The sequence below is a fragment of the Oryza sativa genome, chromosome 6 (genome assembly GCF_034140825.1).
Source record: "Oryza sativa Japonica Group chromosome 6, ASM3414082v1".
Classification (NCBI taxonomy): Eukaryota; Viridiplantae; Streptophyta; class Magnoliopsida; order Poales; family Poaceae; genus Oryza; species Oryza sativa.
The window spans coordinates 31,666,706-31,686,589 of NC_089040.1; the positions used below are offsets into that span (position 1 = coordinate 31,666,706).

Here is a 19,884-nt window from a genome sequence, read left to right on the forward strand (position 1 = left end):
ATTAGCATAACAGCGTTGTTTATTTGTTGGATAAGGCTTGTGCTTATCTACATCTTTCTCTTGGGTTGGCCAGCATTGTGATTAGTTTTTTTTTTTTGGTCCATGGTCCACAAACTACATATTAATCAAGGGAAGAAATGCAAATATACACATACAGTAGTTGAATATATGAGCGTGGTGTAGGGTTATACTCCAGATCATTGAAGTTGTTATCCAAGCTGAGGCTGAATCAACTTCTCATTTTTATCATCCAATAAGAGACCCTGTTTGAGAGCTCGGTCCAGATTATAAGAAGCAGCCAGTAAATATAATCAGATGACAATAATATGAAAAGGTTAGGTTTTCTAACCTCTGATGTTTTGGTCATTTTCTAGATTGTATAACTGCAAATACTTAAATCTAAGAAAAATTCTAAATTATCTGAAGTAATCGTGGAGATTTTGAAAGAAACTGCAACCAGAAGCTGTGACAAAGACAAGAGCTTCACTCTCAAATGCAGCCTAAACTTGAGGTCCATGTGCTGAGGTGGAGGACCAAGATCAAGGAGTCAGAAGCACAGAATCACAGATGTACATACACCCAAGTGAAGTGATGAGAGAGAGGAGAGAGGGACACGTGGGCCAAGGGCTGCAGACTTGCATGCCAATGTATAGATGAGCAGGGGAACCTGACACGGTCTCTGCTGCCCTCAAAGCCGTTTTCGATTCAGACACACCTGTGGGTCAAACTTTGCCGCACACCCCCTCCCCCAGCCTCTCACTTCTCCATCTTTGCTTAGCTACTGGGATCTCCTGTGCCTGCCATCAACCCACACAACCATGTCATTCATCTTATCAAAATCTGAATTATCCTCAATACAGGATACATTGTTCAATGTAACATTCATAGCACTGTAAAATATCCAATTCAGTCCTATGTTCTTATATTTTAGAACAGATGGAGTAATTCTATATGGTCATGTAGCTTAACCAGGCTGTCAAAAAGCTCGAGCTTGACCAAGTTCAAGCCAAGCATACTTGAAAGCTCGATGGTGAAATTGGATCGTCTCGAGCATTTGTTGAGCTCAAGTTTATACATCCAGGCTCACTTAAGCTCGACTTGTTAGTTGTTACTACCTTCGGCTAAATGAATTTATTTTTCTATAGAAATATGGATATACTTTTGTTTAGATTCGTGTAACAAATGTTTTTTTTTAAAAAGAACAGAACTACCACCACTTGATAACAAGGAGGAGAAGGCAGAAGCAAGAATCAACTTGTGCAGTTGCTTCTACATATGAAATCATCCACAGATGATCTGCACTCAGCTGTTGCATCCGGTTCCTATGCACTGGCCTTCTTAGGAGGCTATTAGAAAACAATTAACAAATGTGTCACAGGATTTCTTCATATTCTAGTGGCTACTAGTACTAGACTAGGAGTAGGAGTCCATGAGGGAAGGGCAGGGCCAGACAATGAGGAGGAGATGAGCTCACTCTCAGCACCAAAGTTTGGCCATGCCCAAGAGTTTCTGTGGAGTCTGATGAGTGTTTGTTTGGTTGAGCCTTTCAAAGTCTGTGCCGCAATGGCCATCCGAAAAGAGGCTTTTGGATCCTTCCTCCTTGATTTATTAACCTCCTTCAGAATGGCATTGGCATCTGTTATTTTGGTCTGCACTGAACCTCAAGGTCGTAATAGAGGTATACTCCTGTATGCTACTACTACTGCAGTATAATTATCCTGATAAGTCCTGAACAATAAATCTCTCTAATCCTTTATAGAGTTATAGGGCTTACTCGGGGAGTTGCTAGCTGGTGTAGCTTCTCCTAGAATCAGAAGTTTCCTCAAACAGTTCAGCTTTTAGTTCAGATTTTGAGAAACAATAGTTATATAATCCAGAAAAATGAATAAGCCACAAGCTGAAAAATACAGCTTTTTCCAGATCCTCATAAACTAGTTACCAACCAACTACTTCTTAAAATCTTAAACTCCCTAAACAGACCATAATATGCGTTAAGAAAGTGCTTAATTTAACACATTGAAGAGTGTTATTCAGAGGTTCTTTTGCCCAGAGGGATTTAGTAAAGTGCCCCCTACTACTGTATATGGCTTCTCATAACACTGTAACTTTTTAGCACCAAAAAAAACACCCCTCTTCACATGGGGATATCATATTTTAGCGCAAGAATAAAAACTGATCTTTATGTCCAATGGACTTATCATATCTCATGTCACTCGCCTACTACTACTCATCACATACTAATAGCTCCCTAGTACTAATGAAAAGACATTGTAAACACACAAGGGAAAATAAAAAAGGGGGAGAGAAGTGATGAACTATAGACACAGCAGGAGAAATACTGATCCCCTACATATCACTGTTATGTGACCCTACTAGACCCCCTAGGGCTCACAAGCCACAATACTACAAAATGGGATTGAGAACCTCCCCAGTGAGCAGTAAGTACTATAGCAAAATCTAAAGGAATTAAAAAATAAAGAAAAGGAAGAGAGAATGGAATTGAGACAAGGGAAGTGAAAAGGTATGATTCCTTTCCAATCCAATCCCATCCTAGAGGCTCCACAGGGTCCAAACCAGGCAAATGCATATGCACCCCCCCTCCCTAATCAAATCCTTAATACCACTGTTCATCATTTATTACAGGGAATAATTGTCTCCTACAAACTCCTCCATATATTAATCCCCCCCCTGTCCTCTCACCTTCTCCATCCCCTCCATTTCACACCAATAACCACCTGTGCAGCTAGCTAAGCTGTGCTGCTGTGCTCTCTCTCTCTCTCACACACACAAGCAATCTTAGCTAAGCTATAGCTGCAGCTGAAGCAAAGCAAAGGGAAGAAGAGAGGAAGGAGATGGAGCTGGATGAGCAGGCGTTCTTGGAGGAGCTCTTCTCGCTGAGGAGGGACGCGTGGGAGTACAATGCCATGGGGGACTTCTTCTCGCCGGCGTGCGCCGCCATGGACGGCTTCCAAGAACGGCACCAGTCCACCACCACGGTCAGCGTCCTCCCCACCTTCACGGCCTCCTACGAGCAGCCGCCGCCGGCGCCGGCGGCCGGGTTCGACTGCCTCAGCGAGGTCTACGGCAACGCCGCCGCCGCATTCGGGCCCAATGCCGGCGGCGGCGGCGGCGAGTACGGCGGCGGCGGCGACATGGGGTTTCTTGATGTGGTTGAGCCCAAGGCGAGTATGGTGGTGGATGGCGGCGGGCTCGGGGTGTGCAAGGTGGAGCCCGGGCTGCAGGCGGAGGGCGGGTTCAGCGCAGCGGCGGCGGCGCCGGCGTCGAAGAAGAAGAGGGTGGAAGGGATGCCGTCGAAGAACCTGATGGCGGAGCGGCGGCGGCGCAAGCGGCTGAACGACCGCCTCTCCATGCTCCGGTCCGTGGTGCCCAAGATCAGCAAGGTATATAGAGTACTTAGTGAATCATTTTGTGTTGCGATTGGGATTGCGAGTGCGAGAGAGATGAGATTAGATGATGTATGTGTTTGCGAGTAGATGGACAGGACATCGATTCTTGGGGACACGATCGACTACATGAAGGAGTTGCTGGAGAGGATCAGGCAGCTGCAGGAGGAGATCGAGGAGCAGCAGCAGCAGGAGACGCCCGGGGTGCTCAGCGTCTTCAGGGAGCTCAACCCCAACGAGATGCTGGCCAGGAACACACCCAAGGTAGCTGCATCCATCCATTGCTGGATATATAATGAGGAGGATGATGGGATTAATGGAGTTTGTGAGGTGCAGTTCGATGTGGAGAGGAAGGAGGGGGGCGACACGCGGGTGGAGATCTACTGCGCGGCCAAGCCAGGGCTGCTCCTGTCCACGGTGAGCACGCTGGAGACGCTGGGCCTCGACATCCAGCAGTGCGTCGTCAGCTGCTTCAACGACTTCGGCATGCACGCCTCCTGCTCCGAGGTTCTTCCTCCTCTTTCTTTCTTTCTTTCTTTCATTCACCTAATTACTATTAATCTTTCTTTCTTCCTTTTCTACTATAGTTGTTACTACTACTAGTGCAATGGATGAAATGCTGAAATAATAATGATGTTGGTGAAATTTCAGATGCAGAGGGAGAGGATGAGCGCGGACATGATAAAGCAGGAGCTGTTCAAGAACGCCGGCTATGGAGGAGGATGCTTGTAGAGAGAGGACACCGAGAGCAGCAGCAATAAAAGTAGCAGCAGCAATGGTAATAGTGGTGGTAGCAGCAGCAGATCGAGCAGAAAGAAAGAGAGAGGGTTTCAGAGTTCAGTGTTGTTGAGTAGTAGGGCAGGAGAGGAAAAGGCAGATTCGGGAGGCCTTTTTGCAATCCATCTCCCCCATCGTTCCTCGTAACCATGCAACGCAATACTACTACATTACATTACATGTGGTTGTGCCCGTCTGTCCATGAATCATCATCATCAATCAGACTCTTTCTTTCTCTTAACAACTTTTCTCTTTTAATGATTGATCTACTCGCACTTTTTTTCGCCATCCCTAATGTTTCTTCTTATATTAATTGTTTCCTAGTATGTTCTCATGTCCCTCTCTCCTGTATTCAAGAAAGGGCTTGGGACTCAAAAAAGGATTAGTGGTGTCACTCCTGTGTTGTTATAATCACCTTGCCAAATTGCAATGTACCGATGGCCCTGTTAGTGTGTGTATGGAGTATTTTTGTTGCATGGCCAATGGGCACACAGCTAAGCTAAATTAACCTCATGCAATGGAATATAATGCAGTAAGTAATTAAGCTCACGTCGGTCGCTAGCAGCCAGCTTGTGGCTGTCACGTACTCATGTGTCTGACGAGTCTCCGTCGTCCGCTTTGACCTGCGCACTCCCGACGGATTCCAGCCGCGTAAATCCACAGCTGAAACGCCCAACCTCCATCTTTTCTTCCTACTTATTGGATGGATGGGAGATGAGAAATTCACAGGACATTGAGATTGAGAGAGACTTGCGGTTGCAGCACACACAGTCATCAGTAGTCTCTCTCTCTCTCTCTCTAGTCCCAGAGTGAGCTATTTGTTTCTTGTGTCTCCCCTGGGTCGCTATCTCTTGCTTGCTTCCCTGCATAAATTCCATTTTCTAAGGGGAGAAAAAGATTCACCACCTAAGCAGATCGATGCCCCTTGTCTTATCTCTTGGCCTTGTTGGGTTGGGGACCAATTTCTCATCACCTTCAAATGCCCTCATTAGCAGGAGGGTCTGCACATCATTGACCCCTAATTTATATTTGTCCAATCAGGCCGACAAAGATCCGTCTCCTGCCTCCGTTTTTCTTCATCTTCTTCTTTAGTTACTCCCAATTTCTAATGCATGCCATATGCCCTCAAGGTAGCCAAAGGTTCATGTTATTAATCTAGTATATATAATGTATTTTACTAGTAAAGGGAAAAAAAATAATGCACGCAGCGACCACTTTTGCCGGCAACAGCTACCACCACTTTTGTGTGGTTGATGGATGAAACTTGCAAAAGTTGGGTCAATCTAAACTCCAAAGTTTGTAGCTTTTCTGGGCAGCACTCCAGGCCAAAAAAACTAACGCCTTTTTCAGAGCAAAAGATAATGTCAGGTTGGCAATTAAGCTAGGGTTCAGAAATCACAAGCAAGCAATGCAGCTACAGCTACTCTTACTGTTAGCGAGAGAGCACGGTCTGCAGGTTCCGTGCCATAAGCTCCCAAAACCCTTCAGGCTCTTCTGGAAGAAGATAACAGCGTCAGGTTTGCAATTAAGACAGGGGTTCAGAAATCACGAGTAACGCACTCACGCAACTGGTCTTTTTGCAGATGCGCAAAAAAGGTGCAAAAACTCTGAACTGGGATGACAGTGTCAGGCTTGCAATTAAGACAGGATGGTTCAGGAGGAATCACGAGCAACGCAATTACTACTACTCGTTAACAGTGTTGGAATGAGCACGATATGCAGGAACAAGATGACATTATCAGGATTTGGTATTTAATATGGCTACTTTGGGCATGTGGCTGGAGTACGTAACAAAAATAAAAAAAGGGTTTGGTTTGCCAGGAGGGCAAGCAGAGGCAGCTTCTGCATTTGACGGGGTCAGGTCAGAATTCAGATCAGGGCCATTTGATTATCATCAATCAGTTGGTACTCCAGTATGCATGGTCACAACTACTGTATTAGGCGCGCACTGCACGGTTGCCGCGCAACGCCGGCGTTTCGTGTCCAAGCATGGGATGGGCAGGGAAGGTGTGTGTGTGCTCATCATCTTGGATGTTGAAGATGCGCTCAGCTGACGCGTATGCCGGCCGCCCCACAGGCTCACAGGCCACATGCCAATGACGATGGACGAGCGCTCGTGATGATCTGAGCTCTCATCTCACCATGGTACTCCGTCGCCATGATCACCATGACCTCGGCTGGGCTACCAGAGATCCATGGATTCATCATAGGGGGATTCACCTATTCATTCATTACGGATACTACACTTGTGTGGGAATGAGTGTTGGCCATGACTTGTTCAGAGTTTGTTTGTGCTGACCTATCAGTCATGCTGGAGGATGATCAGTTCCTAAGCTCTATTATTATTATTATTCATTCATTATGGAGCATTGCTGACATGTTCATATTATGAGAGAGTGGCAGATCCAGGACGAAAACAAAGGGTGCATCATGTGTATCTATCAACCCGTGTTGTCGAGTTGGATTGGGTCAAGAAACTAGAGGCACTCCCAGAGTCCCAGGTATTGAAACGGACCCAGTGATCATGTGTATACAAGGAGCACAAATGTGCAGCAAGTTAGGCTTGGACTTCAGATTAAGCAAACCTGTTTTGTAATTGTCTTGCAACCTTACCCAATTGACTCCTGCTAGGGAAAAGTCTTCCTTCATAAACCCTAGGCACAGTACAGCACTAGACTATTTAGCGAAGTATAGTTTGTTTGGAGTCATGCAGTGTGCGATCATACATGTATGACGCCACAAGCCTGGTCCAATCCTCACGCATCACTTTTATATATTATTAGTGTGACAAGTTGCCAGAATGCCAGTGCAAATGTTTTCTTGCTAATATATAATAAGATCCTAATTATAATAGTAGTAATAATACTATGGACGGCCCAAGAGTCCAAGAGTATGTTAAGTGACATGCATTGGCAGGCATTCACAGGAATATGGCAGCTAGAGGGCCGGCCAGTTACAAAATGCCACTAGCTAACTGCCCTCCGGTTCCTGCCTACCTCTTCCAGAGTTCCAGGTCAAACATAAATACGAGTAGAACAGATATAATAAGCAGGGGGTGGAGGAGGGACCTGTTAGAACTTAGAACCAAGCCATCCACCAGACGTACATCTTGCCGAGGTTGCTGTGGGAGACTGCTTCAGCAATCAGGCGGCGTGCTTGGCCTTCCACAGAAAGTGGCAGAGAAGGAGCGGCGTTAACGCCTACCACAACTCCCTGGAGCCTTTCTGTGATGTTACTGATGGCCCTCTGAGAATTGGAAACAAGAGGTTAGATCAGAAGAATGCTGTGGTTGGTTTAGCGATGATAAACATACATGAGAGTGCTATGGCGCAGATCAATACCTGTGCATGTGGGTTTCGGACTTCCACTCCACTGGATTTATGAGATTTGGTCCACTCTACTAGCGGATCATGGATAAAGGTCTCAAGAACAGTCATGAGTGCCTCCTTGTGAGTTCTCAGAACCGATAGAGTAATTTCACAGACCTTCACAAACACGCCCTCATAACCAGTGATGCCCAAGCCATCAACCATGTTCTACAGTTAGAGATTTAGCACGATCATGTTAATACTTAACCAAAATCACAGGTTCAAAAAACTTCTGACAGGACACTACAAAACAAGGTTTCAGTGCTTACTTGTGTAAACCTGAATGGCACCACCTCAGGCTTCTCGAGCAGCAAGCCCTTGTCAAACAAGCAGCTGAAATCCACATGAATACAGTCCCCAGTAGTTGAATCGAGAAGGATGTTTTCACCATGTCTGTCACCAAGCCCAACAATATGCCCAACCATTGACCAAACTGCGGTTGTATGCGCATAAGCTGCCCTGGCACGGATCCATGCAGCTGGCTCAGAAAATGTAGTCAAGAACCATTTGTGGAAAACTGGGGGGAACATTGGAAGGATTTTAGCCTTCAGCATCTCCTCAGGCATTTTACCCTGCAATTGATCATATATCTTCTTGATTTGTGGGTTTGTTTTCATCCTATCGAATTTGCCACAAGTTATGTAGATATCCTGAAGAATTTGCCGAAGACCACGAGTATTGGGCACCCACTCTACCATTCCACAATCTTCTGTAAGCGGAACCACTGCAAAGGTTCTAATATAAAGCTTTCTCCTGCGGCTCTCAGGGACTTTGGAGAGAAGGCGGTTGATCATTGCATTGAACTCCATCATGCGCGAATCTTTCCTAAGATCATCCTTTGGTTTGCACAGAAATGGTCGAGAAATTCCATCACTTCCAATGAAAACAACCTGAAGTTCAAAACAATCATATGCTTGTCAGGTACCCTTAGCTTGGTGAAATGTGACAAAAATTAATTCATGACCATTTTGAAACAGTGGAAATAGACCGCATGGTGTGTCAACAAACAAATACCATATGTTAACAAGTGACCTAGAGTCCTAGACCCTTGATAACCCCATAACAGATCCAACCATTGACTTGAACGCCCTTTCCAATGGTCACACTCACACCCAACAAAATTTATGATAACTTTGAACACAAAATATAGTAATCTAGACAGTTACTGCTCCTCGAACAAGTGTAGTAGTCAAGCAAAGCAATATTAGATATACCTTCTTTGGTTTCTGAAGAGAGTTAAGGATCTCTGCATCATCAGCTATTCCGGCTATAGTAGGGTGCTCGGAAACTGAAAAGGGACGAAAAGTTGATTGATCTGTCATATTTGTATCATATGATGGTAGAGTCACAGTTAGAGCCTGCTGGATGGGTAAGATGATTCCTAACGGCATCATTCTTTTCAAGGAACTGAACTCTGTTGAGATATTTATTGCCCTTGCCTTTGGCTGCCCCGGATGAAAGCACAGCTTGATCAGATGATCTATCAAAGAAGGAAACTGCATGAATAATGCATTGCTGTCACTACCACGCCGACTGCCCTTCTTTGCTGATTGTAATATTTCAGCAGCAGCATCTCGTCTTGCAGCAACTGTTGACTTTGACACTGCAGCCATCATCCATAGAGCCTGCTGAGGGTACTCCCGTAAAATAGATGTGACGATGCATTTGACAAGTTTGACAACTTCAATATTTTGATGACAGATGCGGGAGATCAACTGAGACAGCACAGTTAACCACTGATATGGTGGTAGATCTTTCAAACACCCGCGCATAATGCCTAACAACTACAAGAAGTTGATTAGATCCCCTAAATAGATTAAAGCAATGAAAAACATGTGCCAAAAAAAAAAAAACTTACCCTTATATGAACTTCTTTCATGGGTTTATTGAAGGAAGATCCATCCTGGATATATATGCTTCCGAATTCAAACCAAAGAGTAAGCAATCGCGGTAACGCTTGAAAAAGATTTTTATGTCCTCTGTGAAGTCCTCTTGCATACTGTATTAAGACTACTGGAAGCATATCCCACCAAGGCTTCTCTTCAGTTGCTGTAGTTAAAGAACCAGTAGAGCTAGGAGGGACAGGTCCAACTCCACTTGCAATTTTCTTATCTTCTTGGCGTCTCCTAGCATCAACAAGCAAATCATCATAGAACTTTGCTATGCAGAAGAACCCCTTTTCCCACTTGGGCCGCAAATCTGCTACCCTAGAATATAGAGATTTGATGTCATTGCTCTGCTTTTGCCCTGTATAGTGGATCCATCTAGTGTAGAGAAGGAGAGTTTTGGACACATCTGGATTCTCTTTTGATGCCTGTGTCACAGAGAGGGGTGCATTTGGCAAAGCAAGAGAAAGGCTAGAAAGGGATGAAAGGACAGTAGGTCCCAAAACATCCGCAGGCATGTTTAGAAGTGTTTGCTGAAGTTCAGCTATAGCACTATCAGACTTCCGTATATTCCAGAGGTACTTAGCCTTTTCCATGTGAGCATTAGGAGCACCTGAAGCGTCTGCTTCCAGTATTGCACGGTGGGCAGTCTCGTAATGGCCAGCCAAACGGCAGAGCCTTGCATACTGAAGCCAGCAGTTCCCAGCTTGAGCATTCATATGACTCAGATTATAAACCATCCTTCGGAAAGCAAGCAATGGCTCCCTTGCCCACAGAGATGGTTGTGTACATCTCAGACGGTTTTCCCAATCCTTTGTCAATTTCAGAAACTTAGGATCATCTGCAGCAAATGGCTTTTCAAGAAATGACTCATCTCCCAGCAGGGAGTTGAAGTCTTCTAACTCACGCAGCATATGGAGCTTAACTATGTAAGGATATGCACGCATGTATGAGTCCATGCCAGCTGCAGCTAAAGGTACAAGCAATGCTTGCTTGGACTGGGCAATTTTTTCAGCAACCATAAACTGATCTTTTTTCATCATCGCGTTGAATATCTTAGCAAGACCCATGTCAAAAGAAGCATTGTTCTCAGAACTTCTGCACACCAGACCTTTGTCTGCCTCGGCTAGATATTCATCCATGAGATCCCATCTCCCTAATCTCCAAGCTGCTTGTACCCCTTGCATGCACCAAGTTTTCTTAGATTGAGGTATTCTATACACCAAACCATCCACATGTGCAATCATGGCTTGAAGATGGCACATGTTTAGCAAACAATTGAGAACATCACAATGTCTATGGACAGAATCAGGTTCCATTTGCAAAGACTGTTCACATAATGTTAGCACTTCAGCCCAATTCCCCGCTTTCTCATTGATGATTAGTTGATCTTGTAGGGTTGATGATTTCCTCAGATTAGCTAAACCTAGGAGGCCATCGGGCTCATCCAGTCCTCCATATATTTCCATCAGAAAAGAGATGTCATCATCTGAAAAGGCACCACTACAGTCTGCAGCTGGATTTGAGGAGCCAGACTTTTCACGGACATGAGATTCAAAGTACATTAGAGCACGAGCATGAGCTTGACATCTAAATGATGCCTTAGCTAGAGTGACTTTAGGAATAGCAGCCAACAGCTCAGCAACGTTGCTGCACTGCACTAGCAATTGATCTTGGTCATACATAGAGTTGCTTTCATCTCTCAGTTTACCTCCCTGTCTTCCAGCCATTGCATAATTAGATTGGGATAAAGCAATTTCCTGTTTGAGGTCATCAACCCATTGCCCAAGATTATCAAGTAAAGTGAAGACAGCTTGAATACAGACTTCACTCTGTCCTCCAGTAATTCCATGAACAATAGCTCCACTACTTTCTGAAGCAGCAGCATTGAGAACAGACAAGATTTCCTCAGTAATACTTTGACGAGCCTCGGGAGTTCCATAGCAAACAACATTCAAGACCAAGTACGGTAGGAGATATATTGCAGTTGGCATGTCATGCCGAACAATTCCACGACATGCACCAAATATACCACTACGCGATCCAGTTGCATGGGATGTTAACTTCCTAATCCAATAATATATCCACCTCCTAAAAGACATTGTTGGGCGGTATATTGGACCAGCTAAAGTAGCATCATTCACACTAGGAAGATGAAATCTTGAAGTCAAGCATGGTGCAATAATTTCCTTAACATAACTAGAAAAACGCCCCCACAACTTCTGGCCCCTTTTGCTCATCTTGCAACTACTTGATTCATTAGGTAAAGATTGACAACCTGACAGTTTTAGTAGCTCTTGAATAGCCAATGCAGCAGAATCCTGTACTGTGGTGTCAGAAGCAGCTCTGAATGCCCTTGCAAGATGCTTGTGGATCAACTCAAATATAAGATCGTCATCTGAACATTCAATCTTAAAGCGCTCGCATGACATTACCTTAAACTTAGCAGGATCAACAGCTCCAAGTGCACCAAGACAATCTGCACAAACTAGTTTCAATCTCTGGCCAACAACTGTCCTTGATTCCTCTGCACATCCTTTTAGTAAAGACATTATTAAAGAGCTTATTATATCCAAATCAGCAATATCTTCACCAATAATGAGAGAAGTAATGTCCCCCCTTCTATCATTGAATAGTTTATTTAACTCACATGCCACCATGTACCTTACATTTAAGCTCTCATGGTTAAGACCATTGACAGCATCCTTTAGATGATCTTGCAGAGTCATTAACCCTCTGGCTTCTTGTATTACTTTGTTCACTCCTGACAAAGATGGTAAGCTAGGTAACAACGGCAATTCACGTATATGTTGTTTAAGCAAGATAATGTTTTTAACTACAAGTTCTTCCAGGATTTCAACAATTTTGCCCAGATGCACAAGAGGACGTTCTCTGCACCTTTCTAAAGAGGGAATAAATGCAGCTACAACTTGGGACATAACATACTTGATACTGGTACACGATACCTCGGCCAGTCGCTTGATGAAAAAATGTAGTACATCTAGCCCATCCATTTGCAGAGTTTCTTTATCAATGGCAAAAATCAACAGAACCATAATCTTTGGTGCATGTGTACTCAAATAAGGGCCCATCATCTCAACTAATTTCCTTATACGCTGGAGGGCTTGCTTCTGAAGATTCACATCACTGGAATGAAGCATTTTCTTGTCAATACTGTTGAGAAGCCGAACAAAATCATTCTTCAAAAACTCAGGAAGGTTATCGTTGCCTGTCAAAATTCTTGCGATATTCTGAATAGTTGGTGAAATTTTTGCCATCCTGCAATTAAAATCTCATTATAACTAAGATCAAAATTATTTTTTTTCTGGGGAAAATCAAAATTACAGCTAATTACCTAAATCAACTATCTAGACAAGTCTATACACATTAAAAAGAGGATTCACCTTCTATCTGTCTCGATCTGGTCAGATTCACCAGGAAAACATATGATTTCATCAAGCAGTGTTGGCAAAGCAGCTGAAAATATCTCTTTGCTATCAGTTCCTGTTTCAGTGTGATAAAATTGTAGGACAGATGACAGATGCTGTCCATCTTCATAAAATAGAGCAAATGAGAGCACTTTAGGCAGTGAATTTACAATCAACGGAACTAGCTCACTGTTTAGATGACTCGCCAGTTCATTCAGAGTAACAACTGCTTGGTCATTGTTTTGGTGAGACACAATAAGTTTTGGTATAATTGATGGAACCATTCTCCTGATCAGCTCTTCAGTCTTAACCCCAAGAACAGATTCAGCAAATTCACTAATCACTACAGGATGAGTCAAAAGTCTAGATGACAGATAATCATACAGATTATCTCTAACATGGAAATACTTTGAAAGGAAGAGTTCCAATCCTCCCTTGAAACAGTAGGTGCAACATCTTTGAAGTAATCTCAATGCAGTAACCCTTACAATATAATCGTGATTACCAAGCTGACCAATTAGCAATACAAATGAGCAGAAAAAAACTTCCCCATGAATATCACTAGCTTTCACAATTGCTGCAGTCGATTCCAAAAGAGTAAGTAGTATCTGGGGATCTTCAGCTTCAGTGAAAGCACTCTTTATTTTGTCCATAAATTTAACTCTGCTGGTCCCTCCACTCATTCCCGTTCCATCAGAAAACAAAATATCCATCGCGTTTGTTTCCAAGAAGCAGGACACTACACTAGAGAATGCATCTCGGACAGCTTTCATTTCATGTAGTAGGAGAAAATCAACACACTGTACCCACTGAAATTTCATATCAAGCAGAACGTCCCTGCTAGAATGTTTCAATATTCGTGGCAATACTTCAACTATAGAAACTATACACTCCTCGGAAGTCTCAGCATAAAGGAACTTGAAGAAAAGAGAATGGGCCTTGAACATGTTAATTTTGAAGTCAATATTTTTATCTTCCGAAAGTGCAATGTCCACAATAGGAACTTGATCTTCAATGTGGACAGTTCTGACATCACACTGCGGGCACCAGAAACCTCTTAAGAGATTTAATGTCAAGATTGGCTGTTCACAGTGCTTGGCCAGGAAAAGTTTGCAATGATTTCCCACTTTGTCAGTGCAATCAGTGGTTCCATTTAAGCAAGAAAGAAAACCAAGTGAAATGGCAATACTTTTCCACAGTTTCTTGCATCCTAAAGTACCAATTGTCCTGAGAAAAAAAATTGTAAAACAAGGCCATCAAAAGTTGCAAATCTAGACAAGAAAAAAAACTAAAAAAATAGAAGATGCTGTACATATTAAATTAATCTTCTGTTTATCAACCAGAGAGTGCCTGCAGCAATATTTGGCAATCCTATTACATATGGCAAACTTATTGCTGTCTTTCTTACAAAAATCAAACTGGATAAACATGCACAATTCGAAATTATGAAAGATGATAATTTACTTACTCAAGTTTCCTGAACATTGCTCCAAGCATCCTGGGACCAGAGTACAATACAATAATGGGTAATGACATAAGAGCCTCGTTTTGAAGCTCCCCAGTTTCACTTTGGATAGCCAATTCAAGGACTTGAAGATCACACTCAGCATTCTGCCTGCTGCCTATTTTAGCAATAATTTGTACTGCAAGGCATTTTAACTTCTCCGAACATGTTTGAGAAGTAAGATAACCATCATCCGACACCAGTTTCAGCAAGTTAATAAGATCAGCATATCTTGGATACTCGAAATCTGTACAACCATTACCAATCAACAGAGGTTCATCTTCAAACAGTTTTGTGTGTCCAGGAAGAAAAGCTGCATAAATAACCAGACAAAAATAAACAACAAAAGTGGAGGTAAAGAGAGATGCACTAAGGGATGTTTGTCCTAGCATAAGCTCAAGTTATGATACTACTTAAAAGCTTATCCTAGAACAGATTAGTTAACTTATTCATGATTATAGCCTCTGACAAGCCAAAAGCCCCTAAATCCCCTTGCATATTGTGGACTCTTAATTCAGGGCAGGGTGGATTGTTGCAGATGTGAGATTGCAGGGGTGTATAGGCTGAACTTAAACAATCCGGTCATTGCACTTTTAGAATAAGACTAAGCTCCCTTTGACGGTCAACAATCCATAAAACCAAAAAGTTGGCTTATGGCATAATAAGCCTAAGCTAGAGCTACACAAAATCAATCCATACAGAACAGAGAACATGATAACCAAACTTCAAAAAGGGGTACAAAGGAATTGAACAATTATTTATTCGGTGCAAAAATATTAATTGCACAACTATTACAGCTTGCCCTAAATAAATGAACAAAATAACTTAAGATGTATGATGAAATAGTCTACCTCAACCAATCACAACACGTGACATGCTTCTCCCTAAACAAACCAGCAAAAAACCCAAACTTCAAATATATTTAAAGTCACAACTTGTAAAGTGCCACATACAAAATGCAAAATGTTGCTAAACTAAAGCCATGCAAAATACAGGAGGAAGCTCACATTGGAGAAGCATTACAGTCTGAACAGCTTCAAAATAGAGTGACACATCAAAGGAAAACATGCATATCTTGGTTGTCTGCACCATTCAACAATGCTTAGAATGTGTAAGTAAAAAATTGATGTCAGTCTAAAAGGATCTCTGGTGACTTCCTCCTACCTGCTTGCAAATCCAAGGAATCCAGGAAAGGACTTGCTTGGAAATTCTACTAAACAGATTTGTCTTTGGATAAACAGATAATGAAAGGCATAGCAGACTAAGCACTTGAATAGAAATTGCCGGCTCCAATGGATAAGCCATATGATTGTCAGGTGACAGGCAATTAATAAGTGAATATAGTTGCACACGAAAATCACAACCATGATCCTTTTCTAGCTCCTGTCCAACGCCAGCAGAAAGTTCATCGACCATAAATGAACCAGAAGAAAATCTTGGTTCTGTCATCTTTAAACGTTTGGGGAAACTATTTTCCTCGTCCAGAGCTATTCGTTTCTGCCCAACTTTTGGCAAATCTAATCCCTCAGATTTTGCCAGTAGGCTGCTTCCATCATCCCTGTCATCAGAAGATAAAAAACTCTGGCCAGATTTGTCAACGACCAGTCGAATGCATTCTATCAATTTAGCACAAGGCTTTGGCAAGCAAAGCAGCTTTAGAAGTATTTCTGGTTTCCACACTCGTGGGGAGCAGAGTTCAACTATTCTCTTGTATGCATTGCACATAGCAACCTGAAAAGCAGTAGCAGTTAGCAGATGAGAGTATCCATAGAAACTGGGATTGGGAAAATCAAATTGTTAACCTGAAGCTCTGAGCTTCTGCTGGTATGCACTGCTCTTTGAAAAACATTAACAATGTCAGAAGCCGTAATTGCAACAATATAGCCTGGGCAGGAAGAATGCAGTGCATGAAGACAGGCACCCATTGAAAAGTCGTAATCTGCATCTCTGCAGAAAGGAGACGAAGTAATGATATTAGACAATGTTCATGTGCACTCCAATCCAAACAGTTGACCAGGACATTCACAGTAGTTGAACAATTAAACTACTACTACCATCATTAGTTTCATCAGTATACTACAACGTTGCAGAAAGAAATTCCCCAGTAATACTGTTGTAGTCTTCTGCAATGAAAAGGCAGCATTATACATATATTCCTGACCAGAAACATAAGCGAAATACAATCCACCGCATTACAGGTTTGTGCACCATATTTCTAATTTCTTCTAAGTTTCCGTATATTGATGTTGAGTGCAGTATCCAATGTTACTTTTCAATTGTTACAGCTATAATTAAGAGTTTCAGCCTTTCAGGTAAACAACTAAACATAAGAGAGGCATATACATATAGACCAAGACCAATATGGTTGATTGTTTATGCAGCCAAAGATGCCTTCATAAATATCCCACGTCTCCTAATACAGGTCACCTTGGGACCGTCGACCATGCGGTTAACGTTGTAAAACTTTGACCACTAATATATCCGTGTGTATATGGATCGGCTACGGGAAAATATCACTGGACTCATCTTCCAACATACCTTCATAATAGATAGCTCCTTTTTGCTAGAATAACATTAAAAAAAACATACTCACATTTTTGTATTGGAGACTGTAAAAATCAATACAACTTATATTTGTGAACTTGCATTTGTGAAATAAAAAAAAAAACTTGGGACCTCGGACCATAGGCATCACATGATGTAAATATCATTGCAGCAGACAAGCAAAACTAAAGAAACCAAGCTAGTGGGCAATGAGACAATTCTCACTATTGGGGGTGAGCAAGGAAAGCAAACAAACCTTGTTACCTATTAGGAGTTACTCTTGGACCCCCCCCCCCCCTATTACACAATGTAAACTATTTTGCCATAAATTTCTTTTGCATAGTAAAACAAATCTGAGAAACATTGTTGCTGTCATGTGACTGTTGTTTGCTCAGTATGCATCATTAGAACGAGTATAGTACGCAATGAGAAGTGAACAGCATACCTGATATCAGAAAGTCCGTTAACATCTTGGCTCAAAATGCACATTATCGAACGGATAATGTTTTCCACAGGAAGAATCTCAACAGTGATCACCGTTGCAACAATCCGTGCAAAATCAAAACAAACCTGTTGCACCAGATTGATTACCAGTGTCTAAAAGACGTACAATCAAAAACACATAAAGGATCAAGTAAAACAGTTAGATATCAACCTTGTGTAGGGATTCATCCCCATAGCAGATAATAGAACAGGCAGCAGAAACAAATGGCATGTTAACAAGTCCCTCGACATACAGGGTCCCATCTGCAAGACACTTGTTGACAAGTTTAATCAGCATGGTGGCAAATGGACGCCACCTCGTCTCACCTGTCAGATCAACCAGTACTCCGGGTCCATTCTTAGGCTGGCAACTGTCTGGGAGATCACTAAAAATCCCAGGTGAATCCAAGATATCTGAGAAGGATCCGCAGAGGCATTTAACTAAATATCTTTCAGTAAGCACGCCACTTGGCCTGTCCCCATGCATTGATGCCACCACATATAGCACATCTGATGGATTTGACAACAAGCTCAAGTTAAATCATTTCATCATAACCTAAGAAACTGGAATCCTACTACTGTACATGGCACAACCTCATGACTAAATAAGAAGACAGAAACACAGACCTTGTACTGCAACCATGACATCCAAGAAGAACTGCCGGTAGGCTTCTCGGTCACCTGTGCGAAGAAGCGAGAGAAGAGACCAAACTGTATCAAATATAATCTCATGCCTTGACCTGCACCAATGGAGACACAGTGTGTATGTAAAGAAATGGTAGCACATGCAGCAAGTGAAGTGCATTGTTATGCCTGCTTGGCTACCACTGTTACAGTGAACGATTACGAGCAGAAGCTACAAGAATAAATAATCTGCATTATGTCAAATTCTCCTCATTATTCCTTAATGACAAGTTCTCCATTAATAGATTTGCACAACGATCCTTTCCCTTGATATGGCACCTTTTTTCGTGCCAATATACAAGCGAAAACGTAATTTCGTCCCATGTTGCACATTGCAAACGAGTGTCGACGAACAATAAGCAGCACCAATACGCCAGCCAAAAAATGAGTGTGGTGTGTCCAGAACATGTCACGTAATTGGATCCCAATCAAATGTGAAGATCGATTGGGACTAGGGTTTGGGGGGTGAAGAGGTGGGGGGAGAAAAATGGAGTACCGGAAGTTGGGCTCCGCGAAGAAGGGGAGGACACGGCCAATGACGCGGATGACGTCGGCGGCGCGGCCGTGGAAGAAGACCCCCGGGAACTTCCCCGCGGTGTAGGAGAGCAGCTTGAGCACCGCGGTGGCCTCCCTCCCGTCCGCTGCACCTCGCACAGTTCAATCGCGGGCAAAGCGAAGGCACGGGGGAAGAGGGAGAGGAGGGGAGGGGGCCCTAACCGGTGGGGGATGAGGGGACGACGTAGTCGCGGAGGAGGTTGGGGAGGACCTCGCGGAGCTTGACCTCGAAGTGGACGGATGCGGGGGCGGAGGTGGAGGTGGTGGTGGAGGACGCCGCGATGAGCTCGCGGAGCTCCTGGATGTGGCTGGAAAAGTTGGCCATCGCCGGCGATCCCCGCCGCCTCCGCCGCCGGAGCGGGAGCACCGCCGCCGCCTCCTTTCCCTCCTTAATTTCGAACGGAAAAAATTCCAGACTCCATCCACCCACACCGTCTGTGTTCGTGGGTAGGAAAGGAAAGGAAACGCCTGTGGGCTTAGTTGGGCTTCAAAGCAGGCCCATTTAAGAACTTCCACTACGACGATCAATCACGGCCCTATATACCTGATCTGAAGCTCGAGTTGGGCCTAAATCACAATTCACAAGCCTCTCCTGTTTTTCTCTACCCCCTTCTCTTTTTATTTGAATTTTTTTTATTTATACATTTTTTTATTAAAATATTTACAAAAATAATTTTTTGTTTCGAAAATTTACAAATCTAATCGCCTGTCGCCTTCTATATGAGCGATTTTTAAAAATCGCCCTCCCAAAGGGCGGCAAGGGACCTAAATGCAAAATTTTTATTTGGGTTCAAACCCTTTCCACCGGTTTTAATTGCTTAAAAACTAATAATGCTTATTCGATACTTCAAATGATTTTAAATGGAAAAGTGATAAACTACAAAGTTATATATCTCATCAAGATCTACAACTTTTATATAAAGTTTATCTCCATCCAATGTCGTTTTAGATGTAGATCTGAGATTTTTTAAAATGTGTTTTATATTTTGTAACGAATATTTGAATATCTAAAACATCTTAAATGAAAAAGTTGTTAACTACAAAGTTGTAGATCTCCTTGAGCTCTACTATTTTGATATAAATTTTTATTTCATCTGACTTTATATAATATAATTTTAAATTGTAAAATAATAGAGCTAACAAGTTGTGCTGGAAAATTTGCATTTAGGTCCCAAAGGGCGGCAGGCGATTAGATTTGTAAATTTTTGAAACAAAAAATTATTTTTGTAAATATTTTAATAAAAAAATGTA

General features: G+C 42.7%; 2 protein-coding genes across 4 annotated transcripts; one reads left to right on the forward strand and one right to left on the reverse strand.

Moving 5' to 3' along the window:
- Positions 1-289: 289 nt before the first annotated feature.
- On the reverse strand, positions 290-19,063 carry LOC4342103 (serine/threonine-protein kinase ATR-like). 3 transcript variants are annotated; one of them, NM_001421930.1, is made up of 16 exons: positions 18,796-19,049; positions 18,575-18,719; positions 18,022-18,134; positions 17,567-17,904; positions 17,357-17,481; positions 16,170-16,314; positions 15,532-16,098; positions 15,375-15,450; positions 14,332-14,680; positions 12,840-14,090; positions 9,408-12,714; positions 8,764-9,333; positions 7,819-8,439; positions 7,523-7,717; positions 7,250-7,427; positions 290-797 (listed from the first exon to the last, which is right to left on the reverse strand). In NM_001421930.1, the coding sequence occupies exons 1-15, from the start codon at positions 18,956-18,958 to the stop codon at positions 7,260-7,262; spliced, it is 8,133 nt and encodes a 2,710-aa protein (NP_001408859.1). In that variant the 5' UTR covers positions 18,959-19,049; the 3' UTR covers positions 290-797; positions 7,250-7,259. The 3 variants fall into 3 exon arrangements, with proteins under 3 accessions (NP_001408859.1, XP_066167288.1, XP_025881977.1); XM_066311191.1 differs by lacking the exon at positions 290-797 and having other exon boundaries at positions 5,505-7,427; positions 18,796-19,063; XM_026026192.2 differs by lacking the exons at positions 290-797; positions 18,796-19,049 and having other exon boundaries at positions 5,505-7,427; positions 18,022-18,075; positions 18,575-18,642.
- On the forward strand, positions 2,708-4,639 carry LOC9271931 (transcription factor BHLH3-like). The gene is made up of 4 exons (XM_015788231.3): positions 2,708-3,401; positions 3,495-3,668; positions 3,741-3,911; positions 4,056-4,639. The coding sequence occupies exons 1-4, from the start codon at positions 2,853-2,855 to the stop codon at positions 4,134-4,136; spliced, it is 975 nt and encodes a 324-aa protein (XP_015643717.1). The 5' UTR covers positions 2,708-2,852; the 3' UTR covers positions 4,137-4,639.
- Positions 19,064-19,884: the final 821 nt, after the last annotated feature.

Excerpts from the sequence above, each read along its gene's own strand:
- LOC9271931 (XM_015788231.3), top strand. The coding sequence starts at position 2,853 with ATGGAGCTGGATGAGCAGGCGTTCTTGGAGGAGCTCTTCTCGCTGAGG. Across the intron at positions 3,402-3,494 it reads TGGTGCCCAAGATCAGCAAG|ATGGACAGGACATCGATTCT; the intron begins GTATATAGAGTA and ends GTTTGCGAGTAG. Across the intron at positions 3,912-4,055 it reads TGCACGCCTCCTGCTCCGAG|ATGCAGAGGGAGAGGATGAG; the intron begins GTTCTTCCTCCT and ends GTGAAATTTCAG.
- LOC4342103 (NM_001421930.1), bottom strand. The coding sequence starts at position 18,958 with ATGGCCAACTTTTCCAGCCACATCCAGGAGCTCCGCGAGCTCATCGCG. Across the intron at positions 16,099-16,169 it reads GCAGAAGCTCAGAGCTTCAG|GTTGCTATGTGCAATGCATA; the intron begins GTTAACAATTTG and ends ACTGCTTTTCAG. Across the intron at positions 7,718-7,818 it reads TGCCATTCAGGTTTACACAA|AACATGGTTGATGGCTTGGG; the intron begins GTAAGCACTGAA and ends CTCTAACTGTAG.